Genomic DNA, 26242 nt, shown 5'->3' with positions numbered 1-26242 from the left:
ACACATCTTGTTTTGTACTTCTCAGAACCAAGTATCTCCTTTAAACACTTGACAGCTGACGGCAGCTTATCTCAAGAGGCCCTAATTATTTTTGCACGTGTGGATAAAACTGTCAATTACAAGACAAGAAGTGTCTGATGGATTGGCCAATAATGTATGTATTAAACAGCTTGTAAAGCCGGATTGTCAACTTTGTCAAGCTCCAACAATGTTCCAGCTCCTGCTCTCCGCCTTACACCAGATTCTGCTAGGACTCTGAGGTATTCATTGTGCAGGGAGAAGAAATCTTATAGACTGTTTCACCATTCCCTGGTATCCTTCTTTTCATTACACATTTAGTTTTGGAGAACTTATAAGAAGAACCAAACTTAAGTCTAAGCACCAAACTCCTAACCCTTAAAAATAAATCAGTCTATGTACTAGATCTATATCTATTCCGATTTTCAACTTTGTTCAAGCTCCAACGTTATTCCAGTGTCTGTTCACCCCCCCATGCCAGATTCTGCTGGGACTCTGAGGTTGAGACTGTGAGCTATTTATTGTGCAGGGAGAAGAAATCTAATAGACTGTTTTACCAACTGAACCGAGAACGTTAGCTCAACCCTTTACCGTTTTAGAATTACCTTTGGATAATTTTAGACAAAACAAGGTTCCCTGGTATATTTGTTTTCATTGAAACAATCTGTGTCTATTGAACTGATAAGAAGTACCAGACTGAAGTCTTAGCACCAAACTCCTAACCCTAAAAAACATCAGTCCATTGCTCCAACAATGTTCCAGTTTCTGCTCTCCCCCTTCCCCAGAGTCTGCTCGGACTCTGAGGTTGAGACATTGAGGTATTTGCTTTGCAGGTAGTAGAAATAAGATAAACCTTTTTACCAAAGTGATCCGAGTATGTTAGAACTAACTACAGAGATTGGAAGTTTCAAGATTACCTTTGGCTCAAGTCAGAAAAAAGCAAGGTTCCATGGTACTTTTATTTTAATTGAAACCAGTTGGTTTGTAAGAACTGATCAGAAGTAACACTCTGAAGTCTAAGCAACTCCTTACCCTAACCCTAAAAAAACATCAGTCCATATATTCTAATTCTATCCATCTTGTTTGGGATACTCACACAAACAATGAGTTGTGTTATGTTTTATACTATGACAGTAATTGATTGTACTTGTTGTGCATCGACAGAAATGCTAAGAGAGGTTCATTTTCATGTTATTTTATGTTTGTTTTGTCACTCACCATTAATCTCTCATTCCAGGCTTCCTGATTGTCCACCCCTTGTGTGTCTCCTGTGCTCATCAGCACCAGCCCCGCCCCTGATTGTTTTCACCTGTGTCTTGTTGACTTATATTTAAATTCCCCTGTCTCCCAGTGTTCAGTGTCAGTTAGTCTTGTCTCTTGCCATGGTCAGGTCTATGCTCTCTTTGTGCTCTAGAAAAGTTTTGTTCCTCACTACGTGAGCGCTTTCATTTTGTTCTCAATTTTTGCCATCTCATCCTGATATTCGATAGTGACCATTTTTTGTTCATCTTGTTTTTTTGGAAAAATTAATTATCTTACCAATACTTTACCTCTGTCTCCCGGGTCGTGCAATTGGGTCCTACATCCTGAGTGTCTGAGTTCATAACAGAACAAACTGACCATTATGGACCGAGCCGACCCACGAACGCTTCACGCCACCCTGTCAGCACAAGGCGTAAAGATTTTTCACCACGAGGAACAGCTGGGCATAGTCAACCAGGGAATAAAAGAGCTGGTAGGACGCCAGGCAGAGTTTCAAGAAGATGCAACAACTGACTGCACAAATTAATCATTTTTTCACTCACCTACAGACTGCTCCTCCGGTGACGTCATCCACAGCTGGGAATATGCTTGTCAATACTCCAGCTGACAGTCTACCCAAGTCAGGTTGTTTCTTCCCCTTTACGGCTGGCTCTTCCGGAGAGATTTTCAGGAGATTCCTTGAACTGCAGAGCCTTACTGGTACAGTGCGATCTGCATTTTCAACACAACCCAGGAGACTTTTCATCTGACCATGGTAAAATGGCTTTTATTGTGTCTCATTTAACGGGAAGAGCTGCAGCCTGGGCTACTGCAGAATGGTCAAGAGACACCAAATTATGTTACTCATTAGCCGATTTCACAGACACTATGAGTCGCATTTTTGACCGCTCGTCGCCTGCTACAGAGGCCAGCAGAAGACTTTTTCAAATACGTCAGCTCAACCATCAGTTGGTTGATTATGCCATCGAGTTTTGCACAGCGGCAGCGGACAGCGGATGGAATGTTCCGGCTCTTCGTGACGCCTTCATGACGGGACTTTCAGAACCAATAAAGGACCAGCTGGCTCCACTGGAGATACCCCGGGATCTGGAATCTCTCATCGCTGTGGCCATCCGGATCGATAACCATCTTCGAGAAAGAGAGAGAGAGCGTCAACGCACCCGAGACGTTATTCCCAGCTTCCAGGATTCTCCTCGGAGGGTCGCGCCGCCAGCTGGGGATTTCCAGCCCATGTTGAGGACTACACTTCCGAATGACTCCGGTGAACCCATGGAGCTGGGAAGAACCAGGCTTTCTCTGGAGGAGAGGCAGCGCCGTCTACGGGAGGGTTGTTGTTTCTACTGCCGCCAGCTGGATCACCAAATCGCTTCATGCCCGGGAAAAGATCGAGCTCACCAGTCAAGAGGAGTGCGCTGGTGAGCAAGCTTCCCGCAGACTTCCCTCCTCGACCTGTCACTCAGGTAAACATTTTTATTAACAATCAGGCCATTGACCAGGGTGTGTTAATAGACTCAGGGGCTGACGAAAGCCCCGATTATTTTGGGGTTTCCATGGCTGAAAACACACAATCCTCACATTGACTGGCGTTCAGGGAACATTAAGGAATGGGGAGAGGATTGTATTGGCAGGTGTAAACTTTCACAACCTGTTAATGCACCAACAGACTCTAGTAGAATCATTATAGATCACCCTGACTATCCTGATCTTCAGAAGGTACATCCCTGTTACCATGATTTAAGGGAAGCGTTTAACAAGTCCAAAGCCTTGTCGATACCTCCTCACCGAGATTTTGACTGTCCCATTGATCTCTTAAGGGAGACTTTACTTGATTTTGAGACCTGAGAGAGCAGCAATGAACGAATACATCTCCTCTTCACTCAAGTCAGGGATTATCCGTCGTTCATCTTCTCCAGCCGGAGTGGGGTTTTTCTTTGTGGGAAAGAAAGACGGGTCTCTGAGACCTTGCATAGACTACAGTCTACTAAATGACATTACGGTGAAAAACCGCTATCCTCTGCCACTCATGTCATCCGCTTTTGAACTGCTTCAAAATGCCAAGATATTCACCAAGTTAGATTTAAGAAATGCATATCACTTGGTTAGAATAAGAAAGGGGGATGAGTGGAAGACAGGATTCAATACTCAGTGGTCACTATGAGTACCTAGTAATCCCTTTTGGACTATGCAATGCAGCGATTGTGCTTCAAGCTTTTGTGAATGAGGTTTTAAGGGAATTTTTTAATATTTCAGTGTTCGTATATCTGGATGATATTCTGATTTTTCCCCTGACGCTAAATCTCATGTTAACCATGTCCACCAGGTTTTGCAGAAACTGCTTGAGAATCAGCTATATGTCAAGGCAGAGAAATGTGAGTTCCACACAGAAGAGGTGTCTTTCTTGGGATACATAATCTCGTCTAATCATATCCAGATGGATCCTGCTAAAATCAGTGCAGTTTCCCAGTGGCCCACACCAGACTCCAGGAAGAAGGTTCAGCAGTTTCTGGGGTTTCCTCATTTCTATAGGAAGTTTATTAGGAATGTCAGTTCTGTTGCTGCCCCTCTGCATGTTCTGACTTCTCCTAAGGTTCCCTTCAAGTGGACTCCCCAGGCAGACTTCGCTTTCCAACGCCTCAGAGAGAGATTCACATCAGCTCCTATACTCACCATTCCAGATCCCCAGCGCCAGTTTATGGTCGAGGTTGATGCTTCCAATGAGGGAATTGGAGGAGTACTGTCCCAACGTTCTGTGGAAGACAACAAAATGCATCCTTGTGCTTACCTGTCGCGGAAGTTGACAACAGCAGAGAGGAATTATGATGTGGGAAACAAGGAACTGTTAGCTGTAAAAGCTGCCCTCGAGGAATGGAGACACTGGCTAGAGGGGGCAGAGCAGCCGTTTTTAGTCTGGACAGATCACAAAAATCTGGAATATATATAAGAAAGGCTAAGCGTCTCAACTCCCGTCAGGCCAGATGGACACTATTTTTTTAGTAGGTTCAACTCCACACTCTCTTTTCGTCCCGAGTCTCAGAATCAAAAAGCTGAGGCTTTTCTCGTCTTTACGATCCAGAACCACTTGCTGTAGAGCCCAAGACCATCCTTCCACTTAACCGTGTGATCGGAGCTTTTTCCTGGCAGGTGGAGTTGGACGTTAAAAAGGCGAATGTCATGAATCCAGCACCTAGCGAGTGTCCCAACAACCTGCTTTTTGTCCCTGAGTCTCTTCACTCCAAGGTCATCCACTGGGCTCACTCATCTGTGTTTTCATGCCATCTGGGAGTAACAAGGACAATGTTCAGGATTAAACAACGTTTCTGGTGGCCAGCCAAGAGGAAGGATGTGGCGGAGTATGTAGCGGCTTGTCCGGTGTGCGCGTATAATAAGACCTCGTCTCAGGTCAAGATGGGCTTGCTCCAGCCGCTGCCGATTCCCCAACGTCCTTGGTCACACATTTCAATGGATTTTGAGACAGGATTTCCTTCATCCAGAGGCAAGACTACGGCTCTAACAGTGGCGGATCGATTTTCAAAGATGGCTCACTTCATCCAATTGTCCAAGCTTCCCTCTGCCAAAGTCACTGCAGAGGTCATGATGAATCAGGTATTCAGGATCCATGGATTCCATGATGACATTGTTTCCGACAGGGGTCCACAATTCATTTCCGTTTTCTGGAAGGAGTTTTGTCCACTCATAGGTGCCCCCGTCAGCTTGTCATCTGGATATCACCCTCAGTCAAATGGACAGTCGGAGCGTCTGAACCAGGAACTAGAAACTACGCTACGTTGTCTCGTCTCCCGGAACCAGACCACCTGGAGTGACCACCTCACATGGGTCGAGTTTGCCCACAATACTCTTCCTACGGCAGCCACAGGTCTCTCTCCATTCCATTGTGTCAATGGTTTCCAGCCTCCGCTTTTCCCTAACAACGAGGAAGAAGTGATGGTTCCATCGGCTCATGCCATGATCAAACGTTCAAACCGGAGAGACGTGAATGTATGGAATACATATTTATTGTTGCACGTCATATGAATGAAATGATTGCCATGATAATACGACAGGAGAATGGAATGGTGCTTGGCGATTAGGCCCCGGTTTGCAGGATAATCCTTCAGGAGGGACAGAACCGCTCCGATGAAATCCCCGGGGTCTAGACACTGGTGGTGGTGATAAGTAGGTGGGACCGGTCTGAAGGAGGAAGGTTTAGCTTTGTCCTGGAGGAGACGGGAGGCGAGAGGGGTGGAGGAGGATTGCGTGTGGTCACCTGAAATGACAGCTGACAGGAAGGAAGAGCAGGCATTTAAGGAATTTAACGTGTGCAGCAATTGGCTGCTGAGGGGTGACGCCCATGCATTTAATGAGGGGGGAGAGAGCGATAGAGTGACGTGGAAGTGACTCATTGTTAGGTCTTCCTTATTGAACTTGCGCTAAAGCTTTCATTTCAAACCGGAGAGACGTGATGTATGGAATACATATTTATTGTTACACGTCATATGAATGAAATGATTGCTATGATAATACGACAGGAGAATGGAATGGTGTTTGGCGATTAGGCCCTTGTTTGCAGGATAATCATTCAGGAGGGAAAGAACCACTCCGATGAAATCCCCAAAACCAGTGAAGTATAGAATACTGAGATGTAATGAGTTTCTTACCTTGTGGGCTGACTGCGGTGATCTATGGATGAAATGAGAGAATTATACGGGGAAAGAGAAGACAGTTATTGACTAGCGTAGGAATAGAGTGGGATAAGCATGGATGGACGCGTCCTGGCTCACGTGAGCATCAGGCCCTTCCGGTCAAACATGGAAATAAAATGCGTGGATGTCACGTCCTGACTCACAAGCCTGAGACCCTTCCGGTCAAACATGAAAATAAAATGCGTGGATGTCACATCCTGGCTCACGAGCCTGGGACCCTTTCCGTCAAACATGAAAATAAAATGTGTTGATGTCGTATCCTGGCTCGCACGAGCCTGAGACCCTTCCGGTCAAACGATGGTTGACATGGAAAGTGACCTGAAATGAAACATGTGACACGACATGAACTGCAAGAGTAAACGTGCCTGTGATCTTTAGATGGAATGATACAATTAGAATTCGGATAGAAACATGACAATGATATGTGAGCTGATATGCTAATGACACCACCACCAGTAATATGCATATTTTCCCCAAAACGAAGAACGTGCAGTGCACGTCCTTAAGGTTTTTTTTTTGTTTTTTTTTCTGGATGAACACTTACCACTGGGATGCATAAATACCGGGTTTGGGGTCCGAGAGATCTTTGGATGGCCAGCACGGCGCTGATGTCCGGGCGAGTGTAGGATGTGAAGGCAGAGGAGGACCGCCGTCCAGTTGTTGTAGGGAAGAGGAAGAATACCTTGATTGGCGGCAGGGTTGCTGCATCTATCCTGAACGAAGCCCTGGAATGCTATTAGACACCACCACCAGTTATATGCATGTTTACCATAGGTAAACTGGAGAGATCTTGGATTGCCGGCACAAGCCGATGCCCGGGCGAATAGGGAGATGTAGACCATGTAATGCAGCTGTTAGCATGAGTACAGTGACGCATGAATATCATAACCTGGCTTATCGCAAGCCATGTGCGCATGAAACCAAAATATAAATGAAGTGCAATATGCGCAGCATAAAATGATGTACGCTTAGGTAAATACTGAAACATGACCCGGGATATAGGACTAGCTTAATTAGCAGATTAATTACGCCACGATGAGACATAGATGCTGATATGCTTGATTGGGTGATTAAGACTGTCTTCTATCATCTTACATGAACTTCTCTTCTCCCTGAAAGAAACCCCCCAAAACCAACGGATGGGGCAGCATCCGTGACTGTGTGAAGCTTGAAACTGCGGTACTTACTGAGCATTGTGACGGGTAGTAGTTACCCGAACTGTATAATTCCATGCTGTAACACGTTACACCCGACACTGCCTGGAACTCACCTTAACCCTGACCTAAAGGCAGCAATGCATATAACGAACATCTCGTGAATTTGTTGCAAACTGCTTCTTGCCAGCGCTACCTTGACGCCTGTTTTAGCGGTGAGAAGCAGGGAAAGGAGGCGAGCCTGCTGTGCACTGAACCTGATAGCCGCCTATGACGCACTTAGTGTCCAGTACTGGCTACTGAGCCGGGAGGAGAAGTAGCTTCAATGGGATGTAGCTTGAGCCCTGCCTGCCTGCAAGAGGGGTTGTGGTTGAAGCCAGAAGTGGGTGAAGCTTCGCAAGCGATAAGGGCCCGTTCCGCGTGAAGGTCGGAAGCGCCGCATTTGAGCGGCCCTGATGCCAGTGATGCCCTCTCGAGAGACTGAAGGCGTGCGTCAATTTTTTGCCTGAAGTAGCCCATTTCCATTAAGCCGGAGGAACTTCCGTGGAGCCCAGGATCCTTGTCTTTTCCTCCCGCGTCCGGGTTTGCGGGGTGGCCGGCTGGAACCGCTAGCCGACTGGGGAACGCCGCCTGTAGCTTAATCCGCAAGACTGCGGAGCTGATGAATATATATACCTGGAGCTGGGACGAAGCCCTGCTGCTGCTTGTGTGTGGTCACCTGAAATGACAGCTGACAGGAAGGAAGAGCAGGCATTTAAGGAATTTAACGTGTGCAGCAATAGGCTGCTGAGGGGTGAAGCCCACGCATTTAATGAGGGGGGAGAGAGCGATAGAGTGACGTGTAAGTGACTCATTGTTAGGTCTTCCTTATTGAACTTGCGCTAAAGCTTTCATTTGTCGCCGAGTTTGGGCTGGTGCTCGCCAGTCTCTTCTCCGAAGTTCAGCTCGGATGAAGGCTGTTGCAGACGTCCGTCGCAGGGTTGCTCCCTCCTACAGACCAGGCCAAAAAGTTTGGCTTTCCACTAAGGACTTACCACTCCACGTCGCCCATGTCAAACTGGTTCCGAGATTTGTGGGTCTTTTTCCGGTGTCCAGAGTCATCAACCCGGTCTCTGTACGCTTGCAACTTCCCAGGACTATGAGAGTACATCCGACGTTCCACGTCAGTAAAATCAAGCCGGTGTGTGAGAGCATACTTGTTCCCGCCTCCAAGCCCCCTCCACCGCCCCAGTTCTTTGAAGGTGGTGAAGTTTACAAAGTCCGTAAGCTGCTGGAGGTCCGTAATAGGGGGAGGGGGAAGCAATTCCTGGTAGACTGGAAGGGTTACGGTCCTAAGGCTAGAAGCTGGGTAGCTGCTTAATTTATCATAGACATGACTCTTATCCACGACTTTTACAATCAGCCTGGGGCATCAGGAGTCGGCCCTAGAGGGGGGGGGGTACTGTTGTGCACCGACATAAATGCTAAGAGAGGTTCATTTTCATGTTGTTTTATGTTTGTTTTGTCACTCACCATTAATCTCTCATTCCAGGCTTCCTGATTGTCTACCTCCTGTGCTCATCAGCACCAGCCCCGCCCCGCCCCGCCCCTGATTGTTTTCACCTGTGTCTTGTTGTCGTATGTTTAAATTTCCCTGTCTCCCAGTGTTCATTGTCAGTTTGTCTTGTCTCATGCCATGGTCAGGTCTATGCTCTTTTTGTGCTCTAGAAAAGTTTTTGTTCCTCACTACGTGAGCGATTTCCTTTTGTTCTCATTTTTTGTCATCTCATCCTGAGATTCGATAGTGACCTTTTTTTGTTCATCTTGCTTTGTTGGGAAAATAAAGTATCTTGCAAATACTTTACCTCTATCTCCTGGGTCGTGCAATTGGGTCCTATATCCTGAGTGTCTGAGTTCATAACAATACTTTTGCAAATACTTTCACTATAACGTAGTGGTTCAAAAAGCAGAGTAAACTCAGTCTGAGCAAGACATAAAGGTTCAAACCTCGGCCAGGCATGCGAGACTTTACACGAGCAGAAGAAGGAAATTGAATAAATGACTGACCAAATTAAACAAGTGTCGACATACAGCTTCAGTGTCAGACACCAAGTTCCCAGAGTCAGGATGATTCACACTGAATGAATAAATGCTCTTGAAAGAATGTGAAGAGCCTATAACTCTCCTATGACTATACAATTCTGATTCTTCTAATAAAATATTTAGAAACTTTTAAATTAGTAAATATCTTTCTTTACTGTCAAATAAAGACAAAAACATCATCAAAATTATCTGTAAAAAAAACGCACTACATTTAGATTTGCATAAAAACACAAATGGTGATAATTACAGGATTCAAGTGGTTTTCCTTTAGTGAATGACAAAGCCATGCTTGCAATTTTTTAACAGCCATTTGTAGCCCTGTTCTGTTTAATATGATAATTTCCCGGTTTCATGTCCATGATATGGCATTATAGGCATAAATATGTCTTAGTGTGAACATAAAAATAATTTGTGTGTAAATATGTGATTTGTAAATGTAAAACACCATACACAAATGCATTTAAAAGATTGGCAGACTCACAAATAAATTTGCAAGTGTAAAACGGATCTGCAAATACGCTAAATATTTTCACAAATAAAAAAACTATCTGTGAATATCTCTTTAACATTTACAACTTTCGATCAGGCATTTGTTAATCCAATTTGTATTTGTCGAACAAAAATGCGCTTGCGGATCTCAAATCTCTGCTCGTGGATCTCACATTTCTACTTGTGGATCGTCTTTTTACACACACGGAATTTTGAGATATATTTTCCGCCGGTCTCCGCTAAAATCTACTCGTGTCACTCGGTTATTTTTGGAAACCACGTGATGGCCTGCGGATGACGACATTTCCGCATGATTTCAAAGTAAGAGCATGATGGTTTGTTTAATGCTCTGTTTTTTTATTATAATGAACAGCGGAACGTTAGATGCATTCTTTATCACCATCATCATCATGTTATAGTGATACAGTTAGTTTGTGTTAGTTTATTGGTTCAATACAGCATATATCGAGCACTTTCGTTGATGTTGAAGTACAGGCTATACGCCACTTTCGGATCCCGGGGGGAGCAGCTGGCAGCGAAGCAGCCCAGATAAAACTCTTTCTTCATTGTTTGTTGTGTATTCAGTCAAGCGGGTCAAAGTTACAAAGTAAAATTATAAGTACAATGTAAAGTCCTGTACTCTGCAGGTGCCGGTAAAGAGCAATACAATGACAAAACCTTTCCAAACAAAACAACTAGTAGGTAGGTAGGTAGGTAGGTAGGTAGGCAGGCAGGCAGGCAGGCAGGCAGGCAGGCAGACAGACAGACAGACAGACAGACAGACAGACAGACAGACAGACAGACAGACAGACAGACAGACAGACAGACAGACAGATAGATAGATAGATAGATAGATAGGGAGGTAGGTAGGTAGATAGATAGATAGATAGATAGATAGATAGATAGATAGATAGACAGATAGATAGATAAATAGATATATAGATAGATAGGGAGGTAGGTAGATAGATAGATAGACAGATAGATAAATAGATAGACGGACAGATAGATAGATGCATATCATATATAGATAGATACTTTATTCATCCCAAATTGTGAAATGTTTGGAAACAAGTATAAACACAATAACATTAAATACAAATGAAAGCAATAGACAGGAATATATGCATATACAGTAGAAAGGACACGATTAATATTGTAACATTTAATGTAGCCTTACTATGAAGACTAACCTAAATACGGTGTTTTTCTACAGATTACTTTATTACTGCACTGGTAAGGTAAAATTAGGCCGATTAATAAGATGTGAAGTGCTTTGTAACTTTGACTCGCTTGACTGAATACACAAAAAACAATGAAGAAAGAGTTTTATCTTGGATTGCTTCGCTGCCAGCTGCTCCCCCGGGACCCGAAAGTGGCATAGCCTGTACTTCAACATCAACAAAAGTGCTCGGTATATGCTATATTGAACCAATAAACGCAAACTAACTGTATCACTATAACATGATGATGATGGTGAAGTAAGAATGCATCTAACGTTCCGCTGTTCATTATAATAAAAAAACAGAGCATTAAACAAACCATCATGCTCTTACTTTGAAATCATGCGAAAATTTCGTCATCAGCGGGCCATCACGTGGTTTCCGCAAATAACCGAGTGACACGAGTAGATTTTAGCCGAGACCGGCGGAAAGTATGTCTCAAAATTCTGTGTGTGTAAAAAGACGATCCACAAGCAGAAATGTGAGATCCATGAGCAGAGATTTGAGATCCACAAGCGCATTTTGGTCAACAAATACAAAATGGATTCACAAATGCCTGATCGAAAGTTGTAAATGTTAAAGAGATATTCACAGATCTTTTGTTTTATTTGTGAACATATTTAGCGTATTTGCAGATCCATTTTACACTTGTACATTTATTTGTGAGTTTGCAAATCTTTTAAATGCATTTGTGGATGGTGTTCTACATTTACAAATCACATATTTACACACATTATTTGTTCACACAAATAATTATGAGACATATCTACGCCCATATGGCATTGACTTGCATATTCCACTGAGTTGACAGTTTATTAGGTATACACAGCTAAAACCGATACAGTCTGATATAACCGTTCTCAAATAATACTTTTATGAAGGAGTCAATGTAAGCACATATATTTTTGGAAACAAAAAAAATTGAATTGTTGATGGATGTATGCAAGCCAATGCACAAACTGACGTCTCATTTGCAATGCTTTATAAAGAAGAAAATGGCGGGCAATGACCTTACAAACTAAAAGTTTCTGAAGAATTTCACCCTGGCTGGAGTTAAGGGTTGGTTATATGTTAGTAAAAATGTAATTGTGTTTGGAGGAAAGGCCATAATAAACAGAAAGAAGTGCGTCTAAAAACATACCTATTAAAGGTGGGGTAGGTACGTTTGAGAAACCGGCTCGAGATACACTTTTTGTTATATTCCATGGAATGCTCTTAACATCCCTATAGCAATGAATATCTTAAGTGCTTTGACAAAAAATCTATAAAAAATGTCATCTGTGGAAGCCGTAGTACTGTAAAAAGCACGATCAATCGTTTTAGCCGGCCCGGCTAAAATAACTGGATGGCCTACCTGCCTGTCAGCCTTCCATCTGTGCCCAAACTTATCTCGTGCCCTCACTGGTCATGTGCGCATTCGTGTGTGTTGGAGGAGGGGCTCTGTAAGGGAGTGGCAGATTTTTTCCGGTTGTGTATTTTCTAATGCTGTCAAAATTATCGCGTTAACGGCGTTAATTAATTTTTTTTATTAATTGCGTTAAAATATTTAACGCATTTAACGCATGTGCAGAATGGCCCGCCCCATACATCCCACCAGTGGCAGCGCTGGAGTAGGCTACAGCCATACCAAGAAATGGCTTAGCCCCACCTTAGCCCCACCATGAAAAATGATGTTAAAGTAAGCAAAATAAAGTCCGCCAACTCGCGCCGAGTAAATTGCACAGACAGCAGTTAGTAAGATTGATTTCAGTAGTCACTTGTCTGGAAATACCGAAGACTAGAAACGGTTTTGAAAACTTTTGGCACGTAGTGATCGTCTTCTCAATAGAAGATCTTTGATAATGTCTTCTGGCCAATCAGAATCACGATAACAGCGTGGTGTTGTTGCAGGAAGTCCTGACGGAGAATACTTTTGCTGTAGTACATCTCTATATATATCGATACAACATTACGTGTTGATAGAAATCAACACGTAATGAAATAAGACCCCACGGTTTGATGATTTATAGGTGTGTGGGCTGTCTTTCATTTTGACACACAGAACAATGTTATAATAAACATACATACATACTGTATGTTAAATGGATATATCTGCCTTCTTTCATTTATCTTTCCATTCCCACAACAATATACATAAAGAAATGGCATATTTTGGACATAGTTCGAATGGTGATCTTCTTCTTATCGTGTCCACAAGGCAGTCAGTTACAGGGCTTAGTTAGATGTGGTTCAGCCACAGCTGAACACATTGCTGTCCCTTCTCATTAAACTCTGTCAAGTCCGATGTTGTGCAGGGTTGCTCCAGCAGGGGGCATATCAGGAGGTGTTGCATGGTTTGTGGTTCAATGCCGCAGTCACACACAACGTCCCCGTCATTTAGGTATCCCCATTTGGCGAGAGTGGCTTTTGCACGTCCAACACCAGATCTTATTCTGTTTAGGCATTTCCACACTGCGTAGTTGGTGTCTGCTCCAGGGGGGCAGTGCCTCGCTCGCCTTTAGCTCCATTGTTGTTGCTGATGGGAGGTTGTCAAGTCTTTCTTCCCACCGAGTGACTCTTTCACTGCTTGTGCTCGGTGTTCCGAGGGGTGGTACGCTCTTCAGGAAACTTTTCCTGGATTTAAGGCGGCTTTTGGCTGGCACATGGCCAAAGAGAGGATGTCTTTGGTCAGTAGACTGTTGTTGGCGCTCTTTCTTGCTTGCTGCATTTCGTCGTATCTCTGGTGGGGCTATGCCTGCCAGGATGTACAGACGGTCTGTAGGTGTTGATTTCAGGCAGCCTGTGATAATGCGGCAGCTAGCATTGAGGGCGGGATCCAGCTTCTTGGCATGGGCAGCTCGTTCCCATACTGGGCAGGCATACTCGGCAGCTGAGTAGCAGAGGGCTAGTGCGGTTGACTTCAGAGTCTGTGGGTTTGCACCCCAGGTCGTGCCGGTGAGCTTGCGGATGATGTTATTCCTTGTACTCACTTTGGACTTGGTCTTTTCAGTGTGGGTCTTAAAAGAGAGGCATCTGTCCAGGGTTACCCCTAGGTAGACTGGGTGCTCACAGTGTTCAAGGGAGCTTCCTGACCAGCTGACCTTCAGTTGGCGCTTGGCTTCACGGTTTCTCAGGTGGAAGGCACACACCTGTGTCTTAGATGGGTTTGCACGTAAGTGGTTCTCTTCATAGTAAGGTGTTAGCTCTGCCAGAGCGTTAGAGAGTCTGTCTTTCACAGTTTTGAAATCAGTGGCTTGTGTACCTATGCCAAGATCGTCTGCATAGATGAAGTGGCGGGTGTCTACACTTTTTGGTTGGTCGTTGGTGTAGATGTTAAAGAGAAGCGGTGCAAGCACACTTCCCTGTGGGAGGCCATTCCTGAGTCTTCGCCACCTGCTTTTCTTTCCTCCTAGCTCAACGAAGAAGTGCCTATTTTCAAGCATGCTTTCAATCAGCTCTGTCAGACGGGTGTCTCTTGTGGTCTCCAGGACCTTACTGAGGAGACGTCTGTGGTTGACTGTGTCATAGGCAGCTGAGAGGTCGACAAACACCGCACCAGTTACCATCCATTCCTCATATCCGTCTTCGACGTACTGGGTGAGGTTGAGTACTTGGCTAGTTGTCGACTTTAGTCTAGTTGCGGAAACCTGTTTGTTCAGGGATGAGGTGTTCGTCAACAAAGGCACCAATTCTGTTGAGGATCAGACGTTCAAAGAGTTTGTAGGTGTGGCTCAAAAGTGAGATTGGTCTGAAGTTCTTGGGAGCGGATGGATCTTTCCCAGGTTTCAGCAGTGCTATAATGTGGGCTTTCTTCCAGATGTTAGGGAGCTTGTGTGTTGTTAAGCACTCATTGTAGAGCTGTAGGAGCCACGTCTTTGCCTTGTGACCGAAGTGCTTGATCTGTTCCGTTGCGATATTATCCAGTCCATTTGCCTTTCCTGGTTTGAGGATAGAGATTCCCCCTTCCAGTTCTTCCATAGTGAGCTGTCTTGTAAAAGCAGGGTCCTCAATGTATTTCTTGCGGTTTCTTGGTCTTTTCCCCTCTCTTTCTACTCTTTCCATTTTCTAGCAATTGGTTGGCAACTTGGTTGGCCGTGACTTTTGGGTGCTGAGGAGCTGCTTTAGGGTCACCTCGTAGCTTGTGAATACGTGCCCATGCTTTCTTGCTGTTTTTTGACATGTCTGTGGACTCTATAAGAGCATTCCAGGTCTTGCTTCGCTCTTGGGCAATGCTTTCCATCACCTTCTCGCCTTGGGTAGTTGTTTCATCTGAGAAGGGATCTGCTTCAAACATGCTGACGTAGTTGTCATAGAGTCCTGCACAGTCCTTTGAAAGTCCCGGTATATATTCAACTCTACATCCTCGTGGGATATGTTTCCGAGCAGTTTTCAGCACCAAGTTAGCAAATTGGTCGTAGTTCTTGCTAACTGGTATCATGTTTGTGATCTTTTCTTCCAGCTCGTTGGTGAAACCTTTCCAGTCTGCTTTCTTGTAGTTGAAGCGCCTTTTAATGGGCACGATGACTGGGACTACAGCCGCATTGATTAGAATCCCAATGGGACGGTGTTGGCTTGATGGAATAAGGTCCAGCACCGTCTTTTTACACAGTCCAGCGATGTTACTTGTGACCATGGTGAGATCTGGGTTGTAGCCACGTTTCCAGCGAGCACTGAAAAACAAGTGTGGTAACTTGGGGTCATGGATCAGACTTAGTTGGTTAGTATCCATCCAGTCCTATACTGCTTCTCCATCCTTGTTCATTTCAGGGTAGCCCCACTGGATACTATGGCTGTTGAAGTCACCAATAACGATCTGTGGTTTGACGTGTATTTTGGGGATTGGCTGGGAAAATACAAAGTCTACAGGTGGTGGTTTGTAGACAGATGTTACTACAACAATGCTTAGCTCAACAGATAGGACTTCGATACTATGGCCATCTGACATATCTGTATCTTCTATAGCTGAGCCTGTTTTTACAAATATAGCACTGCCGTACTGCCGGTGAGGTCGCTCAATGGCCAGGACCATTCCTGGTATGGTGGGGTGATTGTTTTCACTCTCTCTGTGCGTCTCTTGCAAGCAGAGGACGTCACAGTGTTGCTTGCTGCATAGGTCGGCTAAGATGGTTTGTTTTGCAGAGGAGAAGCATTCAATGTTCACAGATATGACTGTCAATGCCGGTCTTGAGGGGGTCCCTCGTTTACGACATCGACCTTTGTGTCTATCTCCAGGCATGATGTTTTCTCTTGGTGTTCTGTGGCTTACTTACAGCTTTCAGCGTCGCTTGTAGCGTAGCTTGTGCAGACTAGCTTGCGGCTAGCGTAGCTTGTAGCGTTGCTTGTGGCTGTTTTGTAGCTTGTAACTGTTGCTTGTAGTGGTGATAGGATTAGCAGTATCTAGTCAATCTAGTTGATCTTGTCGATCTTGTCGATCTCGTCAATACTCCCAGGGCCGCGACATGGTGATTAATCATGATTAATACATTTTTAAGCTGTGATTAATCTGATTAAAAATTGTAATCGTTTGACAGCCCTAGTATTTTCAAATTCTAGCGCACTCGAGCTGGTTTCTACAAAATTACCCACCCCACCTTTAACAGGTGGGGTGAATTAAAACGTTGGTTTAGTCTGAAAATAGCGTGACTGTGCAGGCATAAGACTGTTTATCCCAAATTGATAAGTAAATTGTGTGAAAGTGAGATTTTTTATTTTATTTGGTTTTGCTGTTGTTAAACGCATCCCCCTTTTACCCAAAGTTTTTCTCAGTTTTCCCCTGAAGTTTTCTTCACAAATTCCTGCTACCGCTGGGTGATATATTGTAATTGAAATACAAAATGATAATTTTAAAACAGTGTTTGTACTCATTCTAATACGGAACGATGGTAAATGTCAAAAGCCTGAGCCAGCTACTACACGATAGGCCGAAATGTATCATTGTAGTTTATTTCCCTCCATCATCAATGGAAACCAAAAAAGTGCCAGCAAACACAGATTTTGCTAACATGATAAAAAAAAGAAGATAACAAGTCAGAAAGATTCCCTAAATGGCAGCATTCCTACAAAATGTTAACAAACATTGTTTCGAAGTTGGTGGGCATGTGGAAACAAGAAGCAACATCTTCTCGCTGTTGGCTGCATGCATTAAAGCCGCCTCCTGCTCGTCTGGTAAGAGTCTGGTTAGGATCAGTGTGTGGAAACACAGCCGCCGATGTGTGTTCCTGTTTACACTGAGCGGGAGGTAATTGAGGAAGTCTGGCTCTCTCTTCAGGAGCTCTCTGCTGCTCAGTGGGAGCTGTGTTTCTGCTGAATCAAACATCTCACATCTCTCTCCTGCTTTCTCTCAAACTCCCTCTAACAAATGACTATATCTTCACTTCTAAAAGGGGCAAATTAATAATCTTTTTTTCTCAAAGCAATGATACACCTGTAAGTTGGATGTAGAAAAGTGGGAATCAATATAGATGTTTTTATTTTAAAGTAAATTCAGATTGAACATAGTAAAAAAAAGTAAATTATAGTTTCCGTCCCAAAAAAAACATTACTTATAGTGAAAACCACCCTTGAATGATGGGATAGTAGATAAAAAGCTTTAGGAATCCAAACTATAACATATAATAAGTACCCTGTATCAAGATTGATGCAAAACAAGGGAGATTTGACCTTTTTAGAGAGGTTTAGCAAAAAAAACACCTCTGGTGTCATTTGGGTTTATTTGCCATATCTCTGGAACCCATCGGTAAATCCATCTAAACATTACCATTGGTGAGTTAGAGTGATGCGCAGCCAGCATGCCCAAAACCGGAAGCTCTCATAGCAGCTATATATGAAAACTCTGTTTAATGCCATAATTGTTATGATGGATTATCAGTAATAATTTCAAAGGGACACAGAGACATTGGATTAACATTCAGCAGCGTTTATATGCGTTTTAATGCCATTGAACACAACTTCTGATCAGAAAACAGCAAAGGTAAGACATATTTGCTGTTTTGGCCCCGTAAAGTGAAGTTGTGTGTTGTCTTTGCTTGCCTTCGCTGCCCTGAGTTTTCGCACAGTGATGATACTTATACCCAGGGGTGCACATAACTGGTACGCAGGTACGCATGCGCGGCAAAAATCTGAATTAGGTAACGTTACTTGTGTCACTACGCGCCTTTGCGTACCTCAAAACATCCAAACAAAACACATATTTCGTCTACACGTGTTTCTTGTCAACAGTCAATGGAGGAGGAAACTACGAGACATGTAAAAAAAAAAAAAAGACATTAAGCAGCTACGTTGCCGTTTCGCTCATTGCAAAACATCTTCTGACTTTCTATGACTGACTGAACTGGGTGCTGGCCGAGCCGCGCAGGACATAACCGACGGACCTGTGAAGCTTTACAGGAGGCAGAGGCTTAGATCACCGGACAACAGAGTTGGTCGCCGTGTGCACAGACAGGGTTAACGTCGGTATGAACAACAGAATTGTGCCAAAACTCCACCAACTGGCTGCAGTGAGAGACTTCCCTGTGCACATTCTGTGCCCCGCGCACACACTGGAGAACTGCGCAAAATAAGCTGATCAAAAGGTTCACGCTCTGTGGTCAAGCTGCTGCAGTTTCATTTACAACAAAGTGGAGTAAAACACATAGTTGCAAACTTACTCAGGGTATTATGGAAGAGTTTGAAATCAGACAGAGGTGGAAGAAGTACTCAGATCTTGTATTTGAGTAAAAGTAGAAGTACCAGAGTGTTACTCTGTTACAATAAAAGTCCTGCGTTCAAAATGTTACTCAAGTAAAATTAGAAAAAGTATTATCATCAAAATATAGTTAAAGTACCAAAAGTAAAAGTAGTCATTGTGCAGATTGGTCCATTTCAGAATAATATATATGATATGTTTTGTAATGATTGATCATTAAAGTGTTTTCAAAGCTGGTAAAGGTGGAGCTAATTTTAAAAATTAGATCAAAGTCAAGTAAAGTACAAATATCTCAAAATGGTACTTAAGTACAGTATTTGAATAAGTGTACTTAGTAACTTCTTCCCACATCTGAAATCAGATATGACTTCAAGTCATGTGATCATTTCTTAGTATTTGATCCTTCAACTTGGCCTCATGAAATGCAAGAACTTCACAGTTTTGGCAACAAGTTTTGGAGAAAGCAAATCGGAGGCTTAAAAAGAGACAGGGAGGTGCATCTTCATCATCTTCATCATCTAGCATGCAAGAAGTGTAAATAGAGGACAGTGAAGGAAACACTGAGGAGGACCACGCTTCGTGTGGGGTGAGTACCAAACGCTGTCTCCTGGCACTCATCTGAGTAACTCACTCAAAAAGTTATGTGCACGCCTGCTTATACCATTGGAATCTGTGGAATATCAGCTTTCATATGATATCTTATTTGTGCAGATCCGATGAAGTATAACATATTTCTACCGTGAGTTCTGTGCAAAGTGCGTTAGCATTTTCTCGCTTAGTGCTAATTCAGAGGCTTGGTATTACCCTTGTGTTTCGTTAAGCTAAACATTTTTAATATTGTCTGATAGCTGAGTTTCTTCCCGTTAAGTGGGTATGACACATTAATAGGTTGTTAAATGTTAAGAAGCCCTGAGACACAGTTTCGTGAATATTGTTGTGTTGTGTTAACCTCCATATCAGAAAAGAGCGGGAAGTTGACTCCCACGTGCAAGTAAATGAGTTCCCAACTCAGAACAACTCATTGAGTATTCAGCGATTCTTCCATCCCTCTCCACACTTGCTCATCCTTACCTGGAACTGGCCGGTGTAGTCGTCGTCTGTGGTGCCCTCTCTGCCCTCCTTCAGAGCGATGAGGGTGAATCCTCTGAAATAAGACGGGCTGGTTGCCAGGAGCATCACTGTTAAAGAAGAGAGCCCAAAGTAAGGAAGAAGCACACTAAAAAATCAAGGTTAACGTCACATGGTGCATGTACTGTATAGTGGCCGATAATTTAATGTGGGGGGGGGTATATGAGGCCCTAAAGCAACTGCTCCATTATCTGTATCAAATGCACACATTGATGCCAACAAATGTCACAATAAAAACAGAAAGTACTACAAATAAACTGGAATTAATTTGGATCTTAAATTATTAATATACTAGGGCTGTCAGTCGAATAAAATAGTTAATCGCGATTAATCGCGAATTAATCGCACATTTTGTATCTGTTCTAAATGTACCTTGTATTTTTTTTAAGTTTGTAATACTCTTATCAACATATGAGTGGACAAATATGCTTTATGCAAATGTTTGTTTGTTATCATTGGAACAATGACAAATATTCTCCTGAATATTTTCAATACAACAACCTGAAACCTCTCTCTCTCTCTTACACTCTCTCCCAACCCTGTGCACTTCTTTGCGCTGAGCCAGTTTCTCAAACAGACAAGCCTGTTTACAGTTGTCGGCGAAATGCCGCTACTCTGTCTTCATAACAATCAAAGCATCAGACTGAAGTTCCCACTGTGGGTCAAAATAATGCGCTGTGATGTGCAGTCGACACGTTGGATGCGATCCAAATTATCTAACGCAGCCCCTTGTCCTCCACAATGTTAAGCTGTAGCCCCCCATTTAGCTATCGGTGTTGTTGTCCAGGCGTCTCCCCGGCAAACTTTCAAGCGTGGTCTGCCGCAAGCGAGCGGCAGGAGCGGGGCTGAGCATTAGCTTGGCTTGCTGTTTAAAACACCTTTATTTGTATCCATATCTCACGCTAGAATCTCCCACCATACAACTAACAACAACAACAACAACGTCAAGCCTTTGGGCTCTGAAACTAAGGGGCGGGCCGAGGAGAAATACACATGCGTTAATCCCACGTTAAAATAACTTGTGGCGTTGAAAACAAATGGCCCTAATGTATACACAAAAAAAGGTTTACAAATATCCAACCTTCAAATTGCTTTTTTAAATCAACATTGCTCTGCACACTTGCTCAAGAACATTTGTGTGGACATTTATTTGTAGGGCTGCGTGAGTATGGCCAAAAGTATGTGAGTAGATCTCACTGTAAACTATTTAATCATCACCAAATTCTGTGTAATTATGACCGATCATTACTCAGCTTTATGCAGACATATATTTAGTATGGTTTAGGAAACGGGCTCCGTGTTACAAGACCGGGGGGTGCTGCAGCTCCTGATCGGAGCAGATCACACGTTCACTAAGCCAAAAAACGATATCCTGTCACAGAGATCTGCTGAGTAAAGTCAACACATATCCACCTTAAACATAGTCTATATTAAGAAGAATGAGAAATGTTTTAACATATGGCTTAAACATATGACAAATGAGCGAGGGTGATGACGCCAGAGCATCGTCCTATGTGTATCCCACTGCATTTAAGAAATAAATGTTCGTGGCTGCGGTCCTGGATCATAAGTCCTGGATGGATATCCTCGTGGATTCATCTTCTTATTATACACACATGCATTTCAAAACATTTGGACTACCTATGTTGCAAATGTATTATCTTTTCAATTTACACACGGCATCTATTGCACGTCTGTCCGTCCTGGGAGAGGGATCCCTCCTCTGTTGCTCTCCCTGAGGTTTCTCCCATTTTTCCCTTTAAACTGTGGGGTTTTCTCTGGAAGTTTTTCCTTGTACGATGTGAGGGTCTAAGGACAGAGGGTGTCGTATTGTCATACTGATATTCTGTACAAACTGTGAAGTCCACTGAGACAAATGTAACATTTGTGATATTGGGCTATATAAATAAACATTGATTGATTGATTGATTGAAGAAAGAAGAAATCTTCAGCAAGGAAGAAATACATTTAAAAAAGAACACCAATCGTTTTGCTTCTCGTGAGAAAAGAAAATATTGTATTCCTTCCAGAAAGAAGAAATGATTCGTTCCATTGTGTAAAACTGGCTGGAACTACGGCAATAACAACATAACGTAAAATGCAGCACACACTGAATAAGGTTTTCTGTAACTGTCCAAGTCTGTTCGAGGTTTCTTTTCCTTTATTAACCTGTCTTTAAACACTGCCAGAGCCCATACCATGTTCCCTTCAGTGTTTACTTCCTGTATGTCTTCTTTTGCTGTTCCCTTTAGTGTTTACTTCCTGTCTGTCTTCTTCTGCTGTTCCCAGTCTTTTGACCTCTTTTCGTCTCTTATGGTTATTTTTCCATCTTTTCCCTAGCGACAGTTTAGGTATCATGAAGGAAATTAATCAGAGAATAAATGTCACTGTGTGTGCTGTGTGCTCTGCATGTGTGACCATTAAAGAGGGTTTCATCCCTCCCGATTCTTGTTCTTCATAATATATTTTGCAGGGAGTTTTTTGCAGGGCACAGCTAAGAAGAGGATCCATGATAAATCTGAGTGGAATATTATTTGGATCGCCCCTGTGCCCTACCTTGCATCTTCATACCAGTCCATTTATATTAGACTGTGCTCCTGGTGCTGATAAGGAAGATGTCAATATTTTCAAAAAAGTGAACTTATTTGCTACCTAAGGCAGTGTTTTATTCGTTTTCCTTGGGTGATGTCCTTCACAGGTCACTGACAAGGGATTAGTCCTGGATAGTCAAAAATGTCCATAATCTCAAGTCTTATAGGATGAGGACCCTTGAATTTCGTCTGTATTGTTGCGCCCTGTGTCAACATTGTAGCAAGCCTGGTCTTCTGAAATATTCCCATTTTATCAGTGGAGATATTTTATTCTGAATACTATTTGAATTTAAAAGTAGAGAAAGGGATACAGCTGTATTTGTGTTGTTTCTGAAACTGCTATAAACTCACCAAGAATGTCTGAGTAAGTAGGCCACTGTTGCATATTGAGGCTCTTGTACTTACCTCACTTAGTATAGCAAATTCATACTTGTACTCAAATAGTGTACTTTTTACTCCACTTCTTTATTTGACACGATGAATTACGGTGCAGGTTGCCACTATTAATTACAAAATATATAATCAAGTAATGAATCATGATGTTGTATTATGTATTATTATAACTAGCAGTATAAAAAGTCATTCAAGTTAGTTCCACCTTTAACAGCTAACAAAAGCACATTAATTAATTATGATAGTGGTAGAATATATATTATTCCAAAAATGTCCTTTATGCATTATGAGAACTTTAAGTGTGGTACTTGATGTATTTGTGATGGTTATACTTGTTTAGATAAGTACAATGTTGAATGCCCAGACTTAAACTTGTAACAGAGTATTTCCAAACTTTGGTTTTACTACTTTCACTAAATACAAGCTCTTCTTCCAACACTGTCTGTGTGTGAGGAGAGGAAGTGAATGCAGGTTGGTCGTTAAAAAACGAAGTAGCCTTACAAACCACAACTCTCCTCTATTGAAACAATGCACAAAAGTATTCAACTTCAATCTAAATTTGGGTATTGCGAATTATATTTTTACTGTCTAATTTAGCAAGTAAATGTTTTTTTGTTTTTGTCCTTTTGATCCATTTTTTTACACCATGTATTCATACAGTTCTTGTTTTATCCTGGACCATTGACATTCCTCACGGTTTGATTTGTATATCTTGTACCAGAAACACATGTTAAGGACCTCCTGCAATAATGACACTGTGAAAGAGGCAAGGGTGGAAAGTAACTAAGTACATTAACTAAAATACTGTACTTAAGTGTAATTTTGAGGTACTTGTACTTTACTTGAGTATTTTCATTTTATGCTACTAGTACAATTCAGAGTTAAATTGTGTACTTTTTCTTCACTACATTTATTTAATACCTTCAGTTACTTTACAGATTTAAGGATGTGAAATATAATCAAGTCTTAAATCAGACTTTAGTTCCACCTGGAGTAAATTCACCCGCCTGCAGTGTGCAAAGTCTTAAAACTAGCTGGACCTTTACCAGCTTTGATAACACTTTCATTATCAATAATTATAAAACATATATTGTTCTGAAACGGACCAATCTGCAGAACGACTACTTTTGGTACTTACATTTTTCATGTGCTTTTACTTGAGTAACATTTTTAATGCGGGACTTGTACTTGTAACAGAGTATTCCTACACTCTGGTACTTCTACTTCTACTGAAGTAGCCTACTTCTCCCAGCTCCGGAAAGAGGAGGCAGACTGACTGGAAGTTGCACTTTAAAGATATGGCTATTAATTGCAATGTAAGTCGGTTAGACGTAGGCTACTCAAGGTTTGTGGAAATATAATACAATTAATATTACATTTGGAATACATATGCCATGTTTACCAACTTGCAAAACGCTCCACAAGTTTACGCACTGATTGGTCAGAAGGACCGTACCTCTGTAGGTGCTGCCTGGCTGGTAGGACTCCGGGTCCCCCTCCACTCGGAGCCTGAACTCATGGTGCCCATCCTTCCGGGTCCCCTGCGTCTGCGCCCGGAGGATCCGCCCGCAGTACCCGTCCGACCTTCCTCCGGAGGGCTCCTCCACGAAAGCGACGGCGTTGCAAACCAAACTCGTTAGGAAATAGTACTGCAAAAACAGCACATGTAGATACATTCCCATTTCGGAGCCCGCAGTGTGGAGTTTGATCAAAAATAAGTGGAGAGGCTGCTTCAGCCCTTTTCCAGAGGAACTCCCACCAAACTGCAGCAGCGTCAAAGTCAGTGTTAGAGGAGATGAGAAGGAGACAAGTCCATCCTGAACTGGAGAGGAAGAGCGCGTCCGGGGTGCACCACGGTGAAGCGGTGCGGAGAGAAGAGAGGAGCTGATGCTGGTCCAGGATCAGTGTGTGGGTGTAGATAGAGAGTCTGGCAGCAGCGGGGATGGAGGGGAGGGGGCGCCTAATAAGTGAGGCGGCTGTCTCTTTGACTAGACTTGAGCGAGGGAAGAACCAAACTGGAGCTCCGCGCTGTAAGAGCCAGCCCTCCCCTGATACCAGGGACGTGCACAGACATTTGGAGGGGCTATTGCTCTAAACTGGAAAAAGGCACCTCCCCCCCCCTTTCATCTCTACCCCTGAAGGCCAAGCCTTGTCTTGCAAGATATAATGTGATCTCTATCAACCGGAAGATGATCTCTCTATTTTTTTGCCTCTCTTTCTTTTGCTGCTTGCATCTGCGAATCTGCTACTGCAAAATCTACACTGAGAAAATTGATACTTTGGACTAACTTGAAAAAAGTTTGCCAATTTGATACAGCACATTTTTTTAGTTTATTCCAAATTCATTTGTTGACCTCAAAAAATTAATTTGAGTCAAGTAAAATATATTTACGGAGCCCTGCAGGGTTCATTGAGAGAAAAATAAATAAAACGTGGCCACGTTTTACTTTCTCGTTCGCACGAGTTAATAAAGCGTTCGCACGAGTTAATAAAGCGTGGCTTCGATACATTTAAATTGAGGGATTCCTGTCCGTGACTCACAGTATCTGCGGCCCACAGCTGTTTTATAGAAGGAAAACCAAACCTCCTTCACTTTATGAAATCTCTGCGGCACCAGTGGCCTGTAATATACGAAGCAGGATTTGCTATTTACAATATTCATTCATGAAGTATGACGCTGCACGCGTCTCCATGTTTGTGATTGGTCAAATGTTGCTAACCTCGTCCCTTTCAGGTGAACGCGCTCTCAGCCGGACAGAGAAACCCTTGTTGATTTACTGAGTTGATAACCAGCTTCGTATCGCTTAGCGACATTGCGTGTGTTAGGGTTAGTTAAGCCGGGTAAACCAAACATATCCAGGGTCTTTTGAACTGGCTTCGTCGTACAGGGCACTGGAGGCAGTAACGTGTAACTCAGCAGAATCTGAGAAGAGCAGCACCAGCTGCAAAGAGCTGTGCCTTTTACTGTTTACTTCACTGCGTTTCCCTTCATTAGAACAGCTGAATAGAGATCGAGGCTGCTACGTTTAACCACACACACCTATACATACATCGAACTACCAGAGTATTCCCCCTCATTTTATGGAGGAGATGTGATGTCACCGGGGCGCATGATGTGTGTGTGTTATTGTGCTCAGCTCCGCTCTGTGTGTGCGTGTTCGGTGTGTTTGTGTGTGTCCGACACCACCGGCATTTGTTTTCAAATTACCACGAACAGTAATTTACACAAATCGGGTTCTCCATAGTTATGTGTGTGTATTCCCAAGTGAAAGAAATTCGTTTAATCTTAATCCCGATGTGCTATAGTCCTGCCGGAGTGCACCGGATCGAACGATACTATCATAAACAAATGCCCCCCCCCCCACACACACACACACACACACACACACACACACACACACACACACACGCACACACACGCACACACATACACACACACACACACACACAAAACGAGGCCACGCTTTATTAACTCGTGGGGGGGGGGAGACTTGTTTTTTCTCAGATCCATAGCTAGTTTTCAAACTGTCGTCTTAGTGGG

The 26242-nt window shown here is 43.1% G+C and overlaps 1 protein-coding gene and 1 long non-coding RNA gene across 3 annotated transcripts in view; one reads left to right on the top strand and one right to left on the bottom strand.

Moving 5' to 3' along the window:
- LOC307040229 (spondin-1-like) overlaps positions 1–24710 on the bottom strand; it is a 143883-nt gene extending 119173 nt beyond the window's left edge. For both annotated transcript variants that reach the window (XM_079682867.1, XM_079682868.1), the window contains exons 1-2: positions 24158–24710; positions 19661–19767 (exon numbers count right to left, since the gene is read on the bottom strand). In XM_079682867.1, coding sequence (XP_079538993.1) covers positions 19661–19767; positions 24158–24383 — 333 coding nt within the window. In that variant the 5' untranslated portion in view covers positions 24384–24710. The remainder of the gene's footprint in view (positions 1–19660; positions 19768–24157) is intronic.
- LOC307038397 lies at positions 1466–8911 on the top strand. Its single transcript, XR_013807987.1, has 3 exons — positions 1466–1753; positions 1830–2741; positions 8667–8911. It is a non-coding gene; the product is annotated as an uncharacterized lncRNA (long non-coding RNA).
- Positions 24711–26242: the final 1532 nt, after the last annotated feature.

Source organism: Notothenia rossii (assembly GCF_949606895.1).
Source record: "Notothenia rossii genome assembly, chromosome: 5".
Lineage (NCBI taxonomy): Eukaryota > Metazoa > Chordata > Actinopteri > Perciformes > Nototheniidae > Notothenia > Notothenia rossii.
Note: the sequence above shows the minus strand (reverse complement) of the source record. Positions and strands in the feature narration are given on the sequence as shown.